At 35.6% G+C, this 16,467-nt stretch overlaps 4 protein-coding genes across 4 annotated transcripts; 2 read left to right on the forward strand and 2 right to left on the reverse strand.

Annotated features, from left to right (window-relative positions):
- Positions 1-1,000: 1,000 nt before the first annotated feature.
- On the forward strand, positions 1,001-4,834 carry LOC108812943 (potassium transporter 1). Its single transcript, XM_018585349.2, has 8 exons — positions 1,001-1,219; positions 1,911-2,157; positions 2,245-2,490; positions 2,564-2,614; positions 2,694-2,954; positions 3,034-3,086; positions 3,230-3,599; positions 3,834-4,834. Exons 1-8 carry the CDS (start codon positions 1,175-1,177, stop codon positions 4,706-4,708), a joined length of 2,148 nt encoding a protein of 715 aa, XP_018440851.1. The 5' UTR covers positions 1,001-1,174; the 3' UTR covers positions 4,709-4,834.
- LOC108812944 (zinc transporter 6, chloroplastic) lies at positions 4,801-6,653 on the reverse strand. Its single transcript, XM_018585350.2, has 2 exons — positions 5,706-6,653; positions 4,801-5,219 (listed from the first exon to the last, which is right to left on the reverse strand). Exons 1-2 carry the CDS (start codon positions 6,399-6,401, stop codon positions 4,893-4,895), a joined length of 1,023 nt encoding a protein of 340 aa, XP_018440852.1. The 5' UTR covers positions 6,402-6,653; the 3' UTR covers positions 4,801-4,892.
- A 4,787-nt stretch (positions 6,654-11,440) lies between these two features.
- On the forward strand, positions 11,441-13,814 carry LOC130495858 (WEB family protein At3g02930, chloroplastic-like). Its single transcript, XM_056987413.1, has 2 exons — positions 11,441-11,495; positions 11,611-13,814. The coding sequence occupies exons 1-2, from the start codon at positions 11,441-11,443 to the stop codon at positions 13,812-13,814; spliced, it is 2,259 nt and encodes a 752-aa protein (XP_056843393.1).
- Positions 13,815-14,221: 407 nt separating this feature from the next.
- LOC108810900 (probable N-acetyltransferase HLS1) lies at positions 14,222-16,215 on the reverse strand. The gene is made up of 3 exons (XM_018582972.2): positions 15,855-16,215; positions 15,282-15,629; positions 14,222-14,925 (listed from the first exon to the last, which is right to left on the reverse strand). The coding sequence occupies exons 1-3, from the start codon at positions 16,044-16,046 to the stop codon at positions 14,293-14,295; spliced, it is 1,173 nt and encodes a 390-aa protein (XP_018438474.2). The 5' UTR covers positions 16,047-16,215; the 3' UTR covers positions 14,222-14,292.
- Between the last annotated feature and the right edge of the window lie 252 nt (positions 16,216-16,467).

Consider the following 16,467-nt stretch of genomic DNA (forward strand, 5'->3'; position numbering starts at 1 on the left):
ATGTTTTAAACCCAATGCGAATACTGAATCTGATTACTTGATGGATCATTGTAATATACGTATTTTAAAAAGTAATAATAAACTAATACTAAAAAATATTTAGATTTTTTGAAAAATAAAATTTAGATTGTTTGAAAGTAATTTTTTTTTAAAAACTAATGCTATTTTAAATTTAAAAAATATTATTAAAAATAAATATAATTCATTTTTCAGTAAAATACAAAAATTAATATTCATATATGTTATAAATATAATATATCAAAATTATTCAGAACTAAGCAAATTATATGTCATATACTAATTTTATATGATAGTTATATATATATATATTATTCACTGCTCTATCAATCAATTTATTAGTTGTAATTATGAAAGTATATTGGTTCGTACTGATTCTGTAGTATAGTGCTAATGCTTTGTCATTAGTTCTACTTCTACCAATAGACACAGTTTTTGGTTGGAACGAGCTTTACCTGTTCAACCGCAGCGAGCATGTAATTCTGCAATAAATAGGCCATTTATGTGTAAATAGATATCAAGGTTAAACATTGCAAATAGTATACTGTAATAAATATTGCAGCCCATCATTAGCTGTCTTGTTACGGTGGGTGATATTGTTAATTCTATTGACCAAGATTAGTAGATTATCGTGAAATTAATTTTTGGAACCTTTAGTACTACTGTACATAATATTTAACCGTGACTTTTATTCACAAATAATGATATATCTTAACATAATGATATATATAAGCATTTAAAATATATCTATGTGTATCCTAAAACAATCAATCAAAATATACATAAAGCATTTAATAACATATTTTTATAAGACAATTTTTGGAATTATTGTTTGAGAAATAACAAAACAACAACAAAAGTTTGTCAACACTAACAATTTTAAAAGGAAAATAATAAATAAATAGCTCTTGTTTTTAATTCGGGATAGAAAAAAAGGAGAAAGAGGAAAAAAGCATTAAATGGGAAAACCTGCAAAGTTTCTTCTTTGCACCAAATCACACACCACTCCCTCTTTCTCCTCTTTCTTCAGAGACTCGCTTACTTCTCTCTTTTTATTCACTTCCCAACTTCTCTCTCTCTCTCTCTTCACATTATTATATTCTCTCTGTTTCTCCCAATCTTTCTCCAGAAAAAAAACAACACTTTGCTTACCACAATGAACCAATCACCCACTCTAATCGAACAGGGAATCTCTCGACAGGTCTGTCTTGTTTCTCTCAGTTTACTCTGTTTTCATGTTCCCTGGTCTATTTTTCTTAAGTCCTTGTTCATTAAGAGTTAAGACAAATCACTTGTGTCTCTCGTAATGGTTTCTATATTTTTCTAAAAGATCCAAACTTCTCTTCTGGGTTTTCTGTTTTGGAGACAATGCGAGTTTCAGTAAGAACGCATGTGGTTGAGATTCTGTTTCGTATCCGGAAGAAGAAGAAGAAGAAGAAGAAAGAACTAGTGAAAAGCAATAGGGTTTTAAATGTTCTTTCTTCTTCAATATTTATGAGTTTTTTTGTATTGTTTCCCAAGTAGGAGTGGTAGGTCCTCTTCCTTAACCATAACGGACTTTGATCTTTACCCAAAATTTTTAAATAAAACCAAGACGTGGACGCTTTTTTCATGTTTGTTGAAATTAGATAAGTTGTGAAATTGAAACCTTCTAATTTTACAAAGGTTTTTGATGGAATAAAATTTTTACATTCTTTCAAAAAAAAAAAAGAAAAAAGAAACCTTCTAATTATGAATGATAATCTAATTTAAGGCGTAGACATTAGTTTGCAATTAAACACAACACTTTTGTTATTGATTCTGAGGAAATTTAATGTTTTCTGTATATATACATAAATATAAGCCTTGTGGATTAGTATTCGTAATCTTTGTTTGTTTTAAAATGTTGACAGCACTTGAAGAAGACTGTTTCATGTGCCAGTGTTCTGACTTTGGCTTACCAAAGCCTTGGAGTGATCTACGGTGATCTCAGCACATCGCCTCTCTATGTATACAAAACCACTTTCTCTGGGAAACTAAGTCTCCATGAAGACGATGAAGAGATATTTGGAGTGTTCTCTTTCATCTTCTGGACCTTCACGCTCCTCGCTCTCTTCAAATACGTTTTCATTGTTCTATCTGCAGATGACAATGGAGAAGGTAAAAACAAAAAAGTCTTAAGCCCTCCTCATGTCTCTTTTGTCTGCTTATGTTTATTGATTATTTGATTTTTTTTTTTTTGTGAAGGTGGGACGTTTGCGTTGTACTCGCTTCTATGCAGGTATGCTAAGCTAAGAGTTTTACCAAATCATCAAGAAGTGGATGAGGAGCTGTCAACATATGCAACGGGAAGCCCTGGAGAGACTCGGCAGAGCGCAGCGGTTAAGTCATTCTTTGAGAAGCACCCTAAGTCTCAAAAGGGTCTGTTGATATTTGTGCTTTTGGGGACATGTATGGCCATTGGTGATAGTGTCCTCACTCCAACAATCTCAGGTGGATTCATTTAACCCTTTAAAGCAGAGTCTTCTTCTTTAGATTCAATTTCTATACACTTTGTTTGTTGCAGTTCTTTCAGCTGTTTCTGGAGTCAAGCTCAAGATTCCACAACTTCACGAGAGTATGTCTGACTCTGTTTTGCTTACTTTGACAACATAACCAAAAGCTAATGTCTTCTTTTTTTTTTCTCAATTTAACAGATTATGTTGTGATCATCTCTTGTATCATCTTGGTGGCAATATTCTCAGTGCAGCGTTTTGGTACTCATAGAGTGGCCTTCATTTTCGCTCCAATCTCCACTGCTTGGCTTCTCTCCATCAGCAGCATTGGAGTCTACAACACTATCAAATGGAACCCTCATATAGTCTCTGCGCTTTCACCGGTTTACATGTATAAGTTCCTCAGAAACACCGGTTTAGAAGGGTGGGTTTCACTTGGAGGTGTTGTTCTCTCAATCACTGGTAAGAAACCAATATATAATTTAATCATTTAATTATAACATCATCAAAGATTAAGTTCTTCACTGTTTATCCTCCTTAGGTGTTGAGACTATGTTTGCTGACTTAGGTCACTTCTCTTCTCTGTCCATTAAGGTAAAATCCCTTGAACTTTATAAGATATGATTCAAATGAATTAGTAACACCAGGATCCTGGCCATTGTGTCAGAGGTCTCCAGTTCGAGTGACCGTTAGGACGAAACTAATAAAATATTATGGTGGTGTAAAATTGAAATCAGGTGGCTTTCTCCTTCTTTGTATACCCTTGTTTGATTCTTGCATACATGGGAGAAGCTGCGTTCCTATCTAAACACCACGAAGACATTCAGAGAAGCTTCTACAAAGCAATACCAGAGCCTGTGTTCTGGCCAGTGTTCATCATAGCTACATTTGCAGCTGTGATTGGAAGCCAAGCTGTAATATCCGCAACGTTTTCAATCATAAGCCAATGTTGTGCGCTTGATTGCTTCCCTCGTGTCAAAATCATTCACACCTCAAGCAAGATCCACGGACAGATCTACATCCCTGAAGTTAACTGGATGTTAATGTGTCTTTGCTTGGCGGTCACGATAGGGTTAAGAGACACTAACATGATCGGCCACGCATACGGTAAATAAAGATTTATCTTTTTTTTTTTAATTATACAGAGGTGCCCCACATAAGTGGTTCAAATTAGTCATGTGTTGTCACGTGTCGGTCCCTGTCTCTAAAAATGCCGAAATGTTAATTCCCCAGTAGCCGTGACTCGAACTAAATGAAGATTATCATCATCATTAAACATAAAAACTTTCAAAAAACGTTTTTTTTTTTAAATCTCTTTTTTCTTTGGCTTTTTCCCTGCAGGACTTGCTGTGACATCTGTGATGCTTGTGACAACATGTTTGATGAGTTTAGTGATGACAATCGTATGGAAGCAGAGGACCGTTACGGTTCTCGCTTTCTTGATCTGTTTCGGCTCCATAGAGCTTCTCTACTTCTCCTCGTGCGTCTACAAGATACCCGAAGGCGGTTGGATCCCTATCCTCCTCTCCTTAACATTCATGTCCGTGATGTACATCTGGAACTACGGAACTACGAAGAAGCACGAGTTCGACGTGGAGAACAAGGTGTCGATAGACAGGATAGTGGCTTTAGGACCGAGCATCGGAATGGTGAGAGTCCCGGGTATAGGACTCGTCTACACGAATCTGGTGACGGGAGTTCCTGCTGTCTTCGGACATTTCGTGACCAACCTGCCTGCCTTTCACCGTGTACTCGTCTTTGTATGCGTGAAGTCGGTTCAGGTTCCGTACGTTGGAGAGGAAGAGAGGTTTGTGATAAGCAGAGTCGGTCCTAAAGAGTATGGGATGTTTAGGAGTGTGGTTAGGTATGGGTACAGAGACGTTCCGAGAGAGATGTATGACTTCGAAAACCGGTTAGTGTCTGCTATTGTTGAGTTTGTTGAAACCGAACCGGGAACCGAAGAAGAAGGAAGGTGTAATAATAGCTTGAGGATGAGAAAGGAAGAGACAATGGAGATAATGGAGGCGAAAGAAGCAGGAGTAGCGTATATATTGGGACAGTCTTACGCAAAGGCGAAGCAGTCTTCTTCCGTGTTGAAGAAGTTAGCTGTGAATGTTGTGTTTGCGTTTATGAGCACCAACTGCAGAGGAACAGATGTTGTGCTTAATGTTCCTCATACTTCTCTGCTTGAAGTTGGAATGGTTTATTACGTCTAAAGATAAGAAGATCAATACAGTACATAGTAGTAGTAGTAGAGAGATCTAACTTGTTTAACATAGACGTTTAATGTGTAAATATACTTTAAATATGTGGAATAGATTATATTATAAAGTTAAAAACCATATTCATATAGAAACATAACATTCTTTGCTATGATAACTTTTGTATAGTTTTGCCTCTTTAAGCCCAGAGGGCAAGAAGTGACATAGAAGCAGAACCCAAGACCAATGCCACAAAACAAAGTTTCTTCAGCTTAGAACCTGATTCACCGGCCGTTGTCAACATCTTGTTATGGAAGAAATCTAGTGCAATTAGGTCAACTAAGGCCATGTATATTAGAATCCCTGAGGATAGTGATCCTAGTAAACCTTCCATTATCAATGCGTTTGGGTTCTGGTCATCGTAACCGGTCGCTGCGAAAATCATCATCCCAAGTACTATCCCGAGAGGTGTTGTTACTGCGAACATCAAGCACATATAGACCACTGTCCCCGCCTTAAACCCCGCCTGAATAATAATAAAAATAAAATAATCAAACTAAACCATAACTATTAATCCTGATTATGATTTTTGAAGTCACATATTCAAAGCTCTCTTGGAGAAGGGCTGTATTCTCCAAAGACAATTAAATTGCAATTATTTGGATCTAACCCTACCTAATATACAAAAGCCTACTAACCCATAATATCCTAGTCCTTAAATAAACGGAAATCAATATCTCTTGTTTAGAATGTTAGAATGTTGACATTATATGAAATGCAAAAATGTCAACATCTATGTATAACTATCTAACAATATACGTCTTCAAGGTTTTTTATTTATTTTTTAGTAGTAATTATATTTTAGAAATCAGCAGACTCAGCACTAGCACACATCCGTTTTCTCTGTATCATAAATGTTCTCCTAATAATTTCAACTCTAACACAGTAGTATAATTTTACATTAATTAGTTTAAGAAAGAAAGTAAGAAAAAAATGAATGAAAGAAATTGACCTGAGCGATGCAACCGCCAAGGCCCAAGCCTTCGAAAATCTGATGAAACGAAAGAGCAGCGATTAAAGGTCTAATGGTACACTGATTCTGTGACATTCCCATGGTCACTCCAATTATCACTGAATGAAATATAATCCCTATCTCAAGCACTTGAGACACTAATCTCTGTTTCATCTTCACAATCTCCTCCTCACTACTTTCTTGTGTTTCCAAATCAGCCCCAAACTTTCCTTCCTTCATTTCCAAACCCCCAACCGCCTCACCCACCGGTACATACTCCATCCCTCCACCACTACCACCACCACCGTGTCCCATATGTTCACTCGCCGTTAAATCAACCAACAACGCCGTGATTACTCCGATCAACGTCACCAAACCGGCGAACGGAAAATCTTTCCACGGATGCCGAGACGACACCTGGCAATCGGCGAGAGACTCGAACGCCTCCGGCAAGACGTGGACTAGAGACGTCGAGAGAATCACGCCGGCGGCGAAGCATTTTATAACGAGGACGGCTTTATCGTAGAGGGGCTTCCCTTGGAAGTAACGAGCGAGAAGAACAGGTCCGGAGATTCCGAAAACGCTTGTGAGGAAGATGACGAAGATGGAGACCAGCTTAAGATGGGCCGCTGCTTCTCCGTCTCTACATGCCGCTGCTCTGATCGCCGCCTCTGTTCCGGTGGCGCAAGAGGCCATGATTATGGAAGACGAAGAAGACGAGGGAGATAGAGAGAGAAGGGTTGGAAGTTAGAACAGGCTAGTGCTCGGACCACGATTGTTAATGGTAAGAAGTCTTTTTGTAGGACCCACTTACCACGTCAAGACTGTTATTAAAGAAGGTGCGTTGTTGTGTAAGACTTCCATTTTCCATATTGCAAAAAAAAAATTAAAAAGGAAATAATTTTTTTTTTCTCTTTCTTGTTTTTATTGAATATTTTGTGTTGCCTTTTGTTTCCATCGTGTTTTCTCTTTTGCTTTCTGAGTAAAAGAAAACGATCTTGGAAACAAAGAAGAAGAGGAAGATGACGTTGACATTTGAGATTACTTGTAGTCTGCACTAAGTTCTAGTTTATCATAGGCCTTTAAAAGCTCATTGTGTCTGAGCCCATCATTTGTGCTTTGAGAAGTTTGATTACGACGTGTTCTTTTCGTTTCCGGCTCCTATGGGCCTCAACTTCCCTCCCAATCAAAATAGTTTTAACTTTTAAGTTAAAGCCCAATGGGGATCATCAATTTGTATGCCAAGAAACCTACTTTGTCAACGCTTTTGGCCCATTACTGACAGGCAAGTTAAAATAAAAACTAAAGTCCTTATTAGTTTAGTTCTTATTGTAAAGTTTGAAAGAATAATATTGTTTTAAAAAGAGAAAATTCCATAAAAATAACTCAACTAAAAAATTTTCGCTAAAATTTTAAATATCCTAATTTTTTTTGCTATCCAATTTAATATTCAAACTAATTATTTTACTCATTTTAATAATTTACTTTTAAAACTACGTTGATTTCAATACCCAAACTATATTAGTTTTAATCAAAAATATTAATAAACTTCAAAAAAAAATTAAAGAATATATAAAACTCAAATTATATCTTAAATTTTTCATTTTTAACAAATCTTAAGAATAATGAGCATAATTTGTTTGAAACTTATTATTAAAATGAGCATACCTTGAATATTAAAATGAGCATTATTTTAAAAGTAGTTTTCAATAAAATGAACAAAATAATTAGTGTGGGTATTAAACTAGGTAGCCAGAAACTTTGGGTATTAAAGTGTTTAAAATTATTTAGTTGGAGTATTTTATAAAATTTTCCCTCTTAAAAATATCATTATCTACTAAATGCATTTTTCAAATCCTAAAAGACATCACGCATCTCTAGATGTCGATCTTGATCACGAGTATTCTTTCTTACGAAGATGACCACATTTGGCGGGATTCGTTCAGTTCAACGAATGTGACCTTTTACTGGTTAACTGAAATTTAAATTACTTCCAAAATCAACCATATTAAGATAACTCAAAGTTTATTACATGTATTATTCAAGGCGGTCTCATGAGAGATGCAGTCACTAAGGTTCAATCCCTTGAAAATCAGAAGAAATGGAATAGCAGGATCAAAAGCCTAAAGATATACGAGGTTGATAATGGACCAAAGCTCTGGCAAGTCGAGATTTATGTTTAAAGCTGGGTATATTACTATTTGATGTAAGATGTGTACAATGGTTAAAAGGGATTCGCAAATGGTGAAACTTGTTGATGCATGGTCAAACCCATACGGCAGGGACTCCACCCATTTTACTCGACGCTACATGTTCTTAGTTGGTAATTGATATATTTGTTTGATATATTCACATATATCATCATAGACCATTAAGTTTTTACAATGTAAACACAAAGTGTGCGACTAATTTTCTGATACATGATTGACACTGTAAAAATGTGCTCGGTTAATATGTCAAAAATATTGTGTAGCATATGAGGATTTTTTTTAAAAAAATTTTGCAGTTCATTCTCGCATACCTATGTTTACATCATATACAATTTTTAGTTATGTAAAGAACGCACTTTTATTTGTTCAAGTCAAAAACAATTTTGATAAAATTTTGATATATTATGAACCAATAATTGGTTCGACTTGCGCAGAAAAAGTGGCATGTAAAGTACACTCAGCTTCCTTGTTCGGCAAGATGACATCAACACCTAACTGTGGTCTGTTTTATCCTTCTATGGTATTCAGACTATGACGATTGATTTGAAGCCTCCCAAACCACACAAAATGAGCTGATTAGGTGATTAATATTTCCTCACCGTAGAAAATAATTGATTAGTGTCTATTGGTTGATCAGAATCTCCTTATATTAATGTTATCAAAACGAAACATTGTATCAGATGTCTAGGTAATAAAATTGACACGTTCCTAACATGTAAAGTACATGATTAAATATAATGGACTATAGAGTTATAACTACTTTATAACATAAAACAAATCGAGATTTCTCCTATGAAAAGACGAAGGAAACTAGTTTGAGTTATTTAGGTTAGAAGAACCAACTACTCAATTACGTCCACGAGTATAGTTGGATATGATCTGAATGCTTTAAAGAATAGATCAGTGACTCGTAAGTCTTAACACAGTAGCTTAGATTAAAAAATCTTTAAACTGGCAGGACCTTCTATCTGTATTAAGCTCGAGTGGTAGAGCATCTCCACGTTTTGTCAAATCTGCAATTTCAAAAGACAATAAACCTACTGAGAATATTTCATCACATCGACGTTTAAGTGAGGGACATCAGGACATGTATTCAATATCAATCTCATTGAAATGAATTCTGTTTCAACAACTCTTTTATTTTGTTTTAGCCCCAATAAATTCATAATTTCATAATAAAATATTGACATTTTTGTAGCACTACTTATATTTGTCGTTGTCGTCATGCATTTGTTATTGGGTCGCTAGGAAATGAAAATTGAAGTGAGTAATTATAATGCATATACTAAGAATTAAACACATAGTCCAAATAATAAATAATTGAGTACCCACCGTATTGTCTGTGAATTTATATTATATAAAGTCATAATGATAATGAACAGAGTAAATTACATTATGAAAATTTACATATAAATTAGAATAAGTTATGTGGAAACAAATCTTAAAATATCGGGCTACAACAAATTTGAGATAGTGGATAAACCAAATGAAACATTGACTTTATATTCTCACATTTTTAAAAGTTAATGATCATTTGTATACACATATATAGTTCACATACACTCATATATATTTTATGATCATTTGTATTTTGTTATAGCAAAAAAATTTAAGCCATTAATAACAAAATTTCAATTTGAAACTTTTAAATTTATAGTCATTTAAAAAAATTAAAAATATAATTTATACGAAAATATCTTTATTTTATTGTATGGTTAATTTCATTATTAACTTTTAATAATATAAAGTTAATAAAATGATAGATGAAAATATTATCACATTTTTATCACTAATAACTATTAATTGCCATATATGTATAATCACACTAGTACATTTGTAGCTTTTATCTAAGGTAATAGTGAAATATTATTTTTTATAGATTACTAATTATTTTTATAGTTAATTTAGTGAGAAGTATATTATATATTTAGATGAATCAACCTATCTTCTAAAAGCTTTAATAATCATTAATTATAATGATAATAACTCATAGCATATGTTTTTCAATTAATATATAATGAATTCATCAAACTCCAGCCAGTAAGAGTAAATAAATACATAAAAAGGTAAATGTCTATAAAATTGTGGGAACCATATGAATGTATCACATGGAGTAATTCGACTTATCAGGGAATGAGTTATATCTATCTTTAAATTAAAAGGACGGCCCATCAATAAAATTTGGTTCTAAACCTAATAAAAAGGGAACATAAGGGACCACATACATAACCGGCACGACCAATCTCCTTCGTATTAGTTTCATACAATATTGAGATATCTACATTACAAATTTTATGATTACAATCTGTAACAAACAAAAATGTATTCATTCAATAAAATACATATGGAAAATGACTATTCTTTAACTACTTTTTTTAATGAAATTCTTTAACTACTTTACAGCTCTCAAACTTGATAATAAGAGTGCCAAGGACAACAAATGGTGGCACCTACTTAAGGAAATCTTTTTCAGATTTTACTTGGAAAACGATGATTTACCTAAACTATCACACCTTTGTTCTCGAATCAAGACAAAAATAATAATAAACTAGGGTCCATTTCTCTCGCTATGTCATGCGCCAAACAAAATGCAGAGGAAAACTCAAACCCCACAAGATGTCTTGGATTCATAGATTAATGATCTTAACGTTTTGTGGGTCGATGGGGTTTGATTGTGTTTTGTTGATTGATGACCGTTAATTGTTGGAGTAAGCTTGAAGTTAGCTTGAGGAGAAAGCAATCTAATCCTACCGAGTTATGGTTCATGAAAGGATTAGGAAAATATCCAAATATGTTATACCTAATGAGTTTAGGAAATTAAGTTTATATATAAGGAGATGCAAGAGTGTTGCATAACTTATGAGTTTTGTGATTGAGAGATTGAGAGCTTAAGGTTTTGAGTTATTTTCCTTAAGAGATTAATAAGAGAGTTATTCTTATTATCGAGTTCTTGTTTATTGAAACTCATCATCATACAAATCGAGATTCAATATTTGGTATCAGAGCGGTTGACGAGAAATATGCATGAAGACCTAAATACCCTTCGAGTGATGAACGGGTATATCCTATGAGTTAGGAATGATGAGAGGTGTGTGTGGCATAGATCAAGTCAAGACGATCCTGAAAATCAGTTGTGGGACGGGAGATGAATGTGATCCTTAGTTTGAGGGAGAGAATGTGAGATATCAAACTAAGTCCCACATTGGAGAATTAGATAAGAAGTGTCTAATATATAAAGAGAAGTCCAACTCTAATTAGTACGAGGCCTTTTGGGATGGAAACCAAAAGTAAATCCATGCGGGCTTGCCATTAAGGCCCAAAGTGGACAATATCGTACTAATCGGATAAATAGAGTTGGACATGGGCTTTCACAATCCCAACAATTGGTATCAGAGCCAGGTGAAGCGGATCGTAGAAGAAGTAAATATCAATAACTCTAATGCTGTTTCAAATTTCAGAATCTCGGATCCATTGAGGGAAAAGTTTAAGGAGAAGGGTATTGAAGTTCTTTTTAGATTTCAAGCCATGACTTTTGATATGGTTCTTGATGATGCTGATATTGCTGGAAGGGTTCGTACTGGTCAGGATAAAACACTAGCGTTTGTGTTACCTATAATGGAGTTTTTTTATCAATAGACCTGCAAAGAAAAAAAGGAAGCAAAAGGATACTAAGAGTGTTGAGATTATCTTCGAAGGTTATTTGAAGCAAGAGAGCCTACAAAAAGAGCTGAAGCGGGCGAGCCTGAAGTTAACTTCACAAGCCAGAGAGATTAAAGAGTTAAAACATAAGCTTTGGGAAAGATACGAGAAACTTCCTGATATGCAGTCGTACTTTCACTTCAGAGAAGGAGAGACGGATCGAACGCGTGTTGAGTTTTCAATCAAAACCAAGAAGGTTTTCATGGTGGTTTCTGAATTTGAAAACAAACCACAGCTATTGAGCCAAGCTAACGAGATCATTAAGAGACAAGCATATGATATAAATACACTTCAGAGAGCACTGATCAAGGAGAAGGAAGAAGAGATAGAATTTTATATCGTGGCAGAGTCCATTAATTGTCAAAAGGATACTTTCTCAATGTATCTCAGAGGCGAACTTGATAACATCCAGGAGGAAATGGATGCATTAAGGGATCTGCACAGATGGAAGCTCGACGACAACGGTGTCGAGAATCTCCTTAACAAGATGAAGAGGCGTGAGGTCAACGCCCAGTCAACGAGTCGTTCTGAGTCAACTCAGTTGCAGATCTTCGTGAGGATGATTTATGGAGGGAAAACAATAGTGATCTACACCAACAAGAACAACACAGTGGAGCAGCTCCACCACAGAATCGAGCCAAAGGTAAAGGTTCCAGTGAAGGAGCAGCTTGTTATCTACAAAGGAGAACGCCGCGATATCATGTACGCAGTCTCTCGAATGCTCAGGGGCGATTGGATTTGTCCTCGTAACAAGCTTTATGTGTCGTATCGGAACATCTTGGGATCTTTGCTGGACCTATTTTTGGGTATTGAGACGCAGAAAAGAGAGCTTAGCGTACATGGATGCACAAGGAACAGTATCAATGATCTTGTAAGCATCGTGAGGGACCTGAAGTATGCGAGAAGCTTTGAAACAGATACAGATGTTAAAAAACGAGATAAGATCATTGAGAAACTTTATGCTGAGATAGAAGTTTTGAAGATGGCAAAGTCTCATCCCCACGGATCTGCTGACCAGTTGTGCAACAAAGCCATAGAACTGCAGGAACAGTTAGAGGAAGCCAACATGATGAAGAGATCTGGCTCGGACTCTCTGGTTTCTTTGACGAAACAGCTAGAAGGAAGAAGTAAAAGATTGCACGCTGTGGTGTCTGAGATGACTGAACTCAAAGATAAGGCAAAGTTAATGGCGATGGCGGGGCTTAGGCAAAGCGAAGATCTTTATAAATCAGAACAACTGTTAGAGACTGCTGAAGAATTATTATCTAAGGATGAGAAAGAGGCAATAAAAATGAAGAGTGAGCTTGAAACTGTTAAAGAGGAGAAGAAACAGGGTTTAAAGAAAAATCAAATTCTTATGGAAGAGAAGAATAAAATCAGGTCGAAAGTGGAAGAGGAGAAGAGCGAGATATCTATGCAGATTTTAGCTTCAGCGTTACACCAAGCGTCGAGTGAATCACGCGTGTTGAAAGAAGAGTTGTTGAGCCTAGGTGGTCAGGATTACGAGATGCAAGTAGAACATTACAAGAACAGGATTGAAGTCACGCAAGTCAGTGAGGTGAAACAAATCAAGATGAGAGAGACTGGTCTGTTTAATCACGTGAAGAAGTTTGATGAAGAAGTTTGTAAAATGAGAAGAGAAACAAACAGGTTAGGTAATTTGGTGAAAAGGGCCCATGAAGAAACTGATGGAGCATTGAAGAAAGAGTCTCTGTTGAGAGATGATCTCAAAGAAGTGGAAGATGATGTGATTTGTCTTCAGGAAGCTCTCAGAGAAGCAAGAGCTGAAAGCTTGAAATTGAATTCGAAAATGCTGGACAAAGAAACTGAGTTTAAAAGCATTCTTCATGATAATGATTTGCTTAGAGTAAAAGAGAATGATGACAAGAGCAAGAGAGCGACAGGACATATCTTTTATGTTGGTGAAAGTCTAATTAGGTGGTGTTCGAGTAAACAAGAGAATGTTGTGGTATCGTCGTGTGAAACTGAAAACATGGCAGGGATTGAAGCCATGAAACATGCTATATTGTTTCAAGAATTACATCGGCTTATACCCGAGAGTGAAAATAGAGTCGACGTCTTGATGAAAGAGTTTGGGAAATTGAAGCTCAAGAAGATGAGAGGCATTATCAAAAGTTTGTTTCGAATGGATTTCAAGCTTAAGGGGGAGATTGTTGGAGTAAGCTTGAAGTTAGCTTGAGGAGAAAGCAATCTAATCCTACCGAGTTATGGTTCATGAAAGGATTAGGAAAATATCCAAATATGTTATACCTAATGAGTTTAGGAAATTAAGTTTATATATAAGGAGATGCAAGAGTGTTGCATAACTTATGAGTTTTGTGATTGAGAGATTGAGAGCTTAAGGTTTTGAGTTATTTTCCTTAAGAGATTAATAAGAGAGTTATTCTTATTATCGAGTTCTTGTTTATTGAAACTCATCATCATACAAATCGAGATTCAATATTAATTTTGTACGCTTTCGACAGTTGAGCATTTGGCGGTTGACATTCAATAGCGTTTAGCATCTGATTAAAAACCATGATGTCACTAAACAGTCATGGAGTAGCATCATTAATATTATGACATTATAATTTACAAGATGGCGAAATAATTTCATATATTTTTCTATCCGGTAAGTTATCAGCCAACCATGCAATCAATTTTCCTAGCTAGCTTAACTACACATCTCTTGGATCCACAAAGAGACATCGCGACTTTGAACTCAAGAACATATCGGTAAAATCACTCAAACTAGTCGCATTCTCTTCACGCTTCAATGGTTTGATGCACCATGTGTCATCATCACACGAAAGCATTTTCCAATGCGGAACACATCTCCTCAGAGAATCATCACTGCCGTTATTTTCCCCGTCGACCTCTACCACCACGAACTTACACGCGCCACCGTCATCTAAAGCAGCCATGTTACTAACGTGCTCACACAAAGCCCTAACAAGTTTCCCACGTAACGGACCTTCTGCGTGAACTCCGTAAAGGAAATAGAACCCAAACGAAGTAAACAGGTCTGGCAACGCCGTTAAGCCCAAGAAAGGTAAGAATCTACCGACAAAGTTGCAAACTTTGGTGAGAAACACAAAGCTAAAAGGAGCTTTGCCAATCTTAAGTTTGAATACTTTGCTACTGTTCCATACACTAAGAATTGCCCAACTTCTGATCTTGTTGTTGTTCTTGTAATAAGCTACCCATGTCCCTATACTTAACTTGTTCCGCAAGATTTTGACTATGTCGCCTGGGAAAAAATCTGTCTTTGATACCACGTGTTTCCGGTACCATGACGCAGCTTCTTTCACCTGCTTACAGTTACAGAATTGATATTAAATGTTTATCTTTTCCATGTGAGCCTACTTTAGTTTAGTGAACTTTATGCTAATACAATTATGTCTTGTGGCTGCGTAAGCTCACATTTGAGTGATAAAATTATTATTATATTCCTAAATCAATTTCGAAAGTATAAATGTAAACGAGACCGTAAACTAAATTTTCTAGTGTTTATGTGTGGTGGATCTGTTTTTTCATGAAGACTATTCCTACAAAAAGGAACTCAGTCTACAATATAAAACGTTCTAAATTTTATATAAATGTGGGCTCTAGTTTGAAATATTTCACGTTTTAAGATCTTATACTAATGAATGTGTAGTAAAATCACCTTTAGCTTCCTTATTCCAATATCAGAAGGTATTTTCAAACCTCTGGGGTTTACCGGGTTGACCAGAATTGCCGGGTTTCTGAAGATGACATAGCCAAGTGTTCCGACGAAGAGACCGAGAGAGGCCTCATTGTCCTTTTGGGTGGCCATGTAAGCATAGTCAGCATTGTGAGACATGAACCATTCCTCAAGCTTTCTCACGAGAATTGAACCAATGCCATGGCGTCTATACGGCGGCATGACTCTGAGAGCAAGAAGGTAACCCACATTCACTGACTTATCTTGCAACTTAACTGGCTTTACTGACCCTTGTATGGAACCAACCAGCTTGTTCCTAACTTCTGCCACCTATTAAATAACGTATATAAATTTGATAAATTTATATCAATCCGATAAAGACTTATTGTTTTTACTTTGTGTTAACATTATAACATATATATTGTTGGCACAAATTTTGTTTTAGCGTTACGAACAAAATTATAAGATATATATTCTAGATTACATTTATATAAAACAAGGAATAACAAAGAGAAGAGGAAGAAACTAATAAGAGCGATGCAAAGAGAAATTCACCAGCATAGTGAAGCGAGGAGTGTTCCGGATTCTGCAGATGGGATCGCCTAATGTATCGGTGAAGAGAAAAGTTTGGTCGTTACCAATCTCACAACTTTTCTCCACACATTCCATTTCAATTCTGTCCCTTTGATCATTGTAGCATCTGATCACCACCTTTTCATCACCTTCTTTCCACCATTGCCCCACCATTTTCACACTCGCTCCCTCTCTCTCTATATATATCGAAAATGAAATGACAAGATCAGGTATACACAGTTCATACAAGGAGAAGATCCATCTGAATATCTGATCGTTATATTGTGGGATATAATAGAGCTTGAAAACTTCACATTCAACTTTTATTGGGGGGCACCTTCACGTTTATCTAATTAATGTGTCCTTATATAAGAACTGTGTGTGGCTATGACTTATCTTTGCTATTGATCGTTTAGTTACCACAAATTACATGCGACCAGAATTATAAGTTTACTAACTAATTCAAACCATACACATCAAATATCTAAATCAAGTTTCACTAAGACTCATTTACCCTTACTTTATAGATAGATAATTATGTACAACTATTCAAAACAAATAAAAAAAACAAAATAATTTTTTTTGAATAATACCT

Source organism: Raphanus sativus, chromosome 6 (genome assembly GCF_000801105.2).
Source record: "Raphanus sativus cultivar WK10039 chromosome 6, ASM80110v3, whole genome shotgun sequence".
Classification (NCBI taxonomy): Eukaryota; Viridiplantae; Streptophyta; class Magnoliopsida; order Brassicales; family Brassicaceae; genus Raphanus; species Raphanus sativus.

What these genes read in the sequence shown, in the direction of transcription:
- LOC108810900 (XM_018582972.2), bottom strand. Translation starts at nt 16,046, where the DNA reads ATGGTGGGGCAATGGTGGAAAGAAGGTGATGAAAAGGTGGTGATCAGA. An exon ending in CTCCTCGCTTCACTATGCTG is followed by an intron (nt 15,630 to 15,854) that starts GTGAATTTCTCT and finishes GTTATTTAATAG; the next exon opens with GTGGCAGAAGTTAGGAACAA. An exon ending in TTGGAATAAGGAAGCTAAAG is followed by an intron (nt 14,926 to 15,281) that starts GTGATTTTACTA and finishes AACTGTAAGCAG; the next exon opens with GTGAAAGAAGCTGCGTCATG.
- LOC108812944 (XM_018585350.2), bottom strand. Translation starts at nt 6,401, where the DNA reads ATGGCCTCTTGCGCCACCGGAACAGAGGCGGCGATCAGAGCAGCGGCA. An exon ending in TTGGCGGTTGCATCGCTCAG is followed by an intron (nt 5,220 to 5,705) that starts GTCAATTTCTTT and finishes ATTATTATTCAG; the next exon opens with GCGGGGTTTAAGGCGGGGAC.
- LOC130495858 (XM_056987413.1), top strand. Translation starts at nt 11,441, where the DNA reads ATGACTTTTGATATGGTTCTTGATGATGCTGATATTGCTGGAAGGGTT. An exon ending in TGCTGGAAGGGTTCGTACTG is followed by an intron (nt 11,496 to 11,610) that starts GTCAGGATAAAA and finishes TTATCTTCGAAG; the next exon opens with GTTATTTGAAGCAAGAGAGC.
- LOC108812943 (XM_018585349.2), top strand. Translation starts at nt 1,175, where the DNA reads ATGAACCAATCACCCACTCTAATCGAACAGGGAATCTCTCGACAG. An exon ending in CCTCACTCCAACAATCTCAG is followed by an intron (nt 2,491 to 2,563) that starts GTGGATTCATTT and finishes TGTTTGTTGCAG; the next exon opens with TTCTTTCAGCTGTTTCTGGA. An exon ending in GATTCCACAACTTCACGAGA is followed by an intron (nt 2,615 to 2,693) that starts GTATGTCTGACT and finishes TCAATTTAACAG; the next exon opens with ATTATGTTGTGATCATCTCT.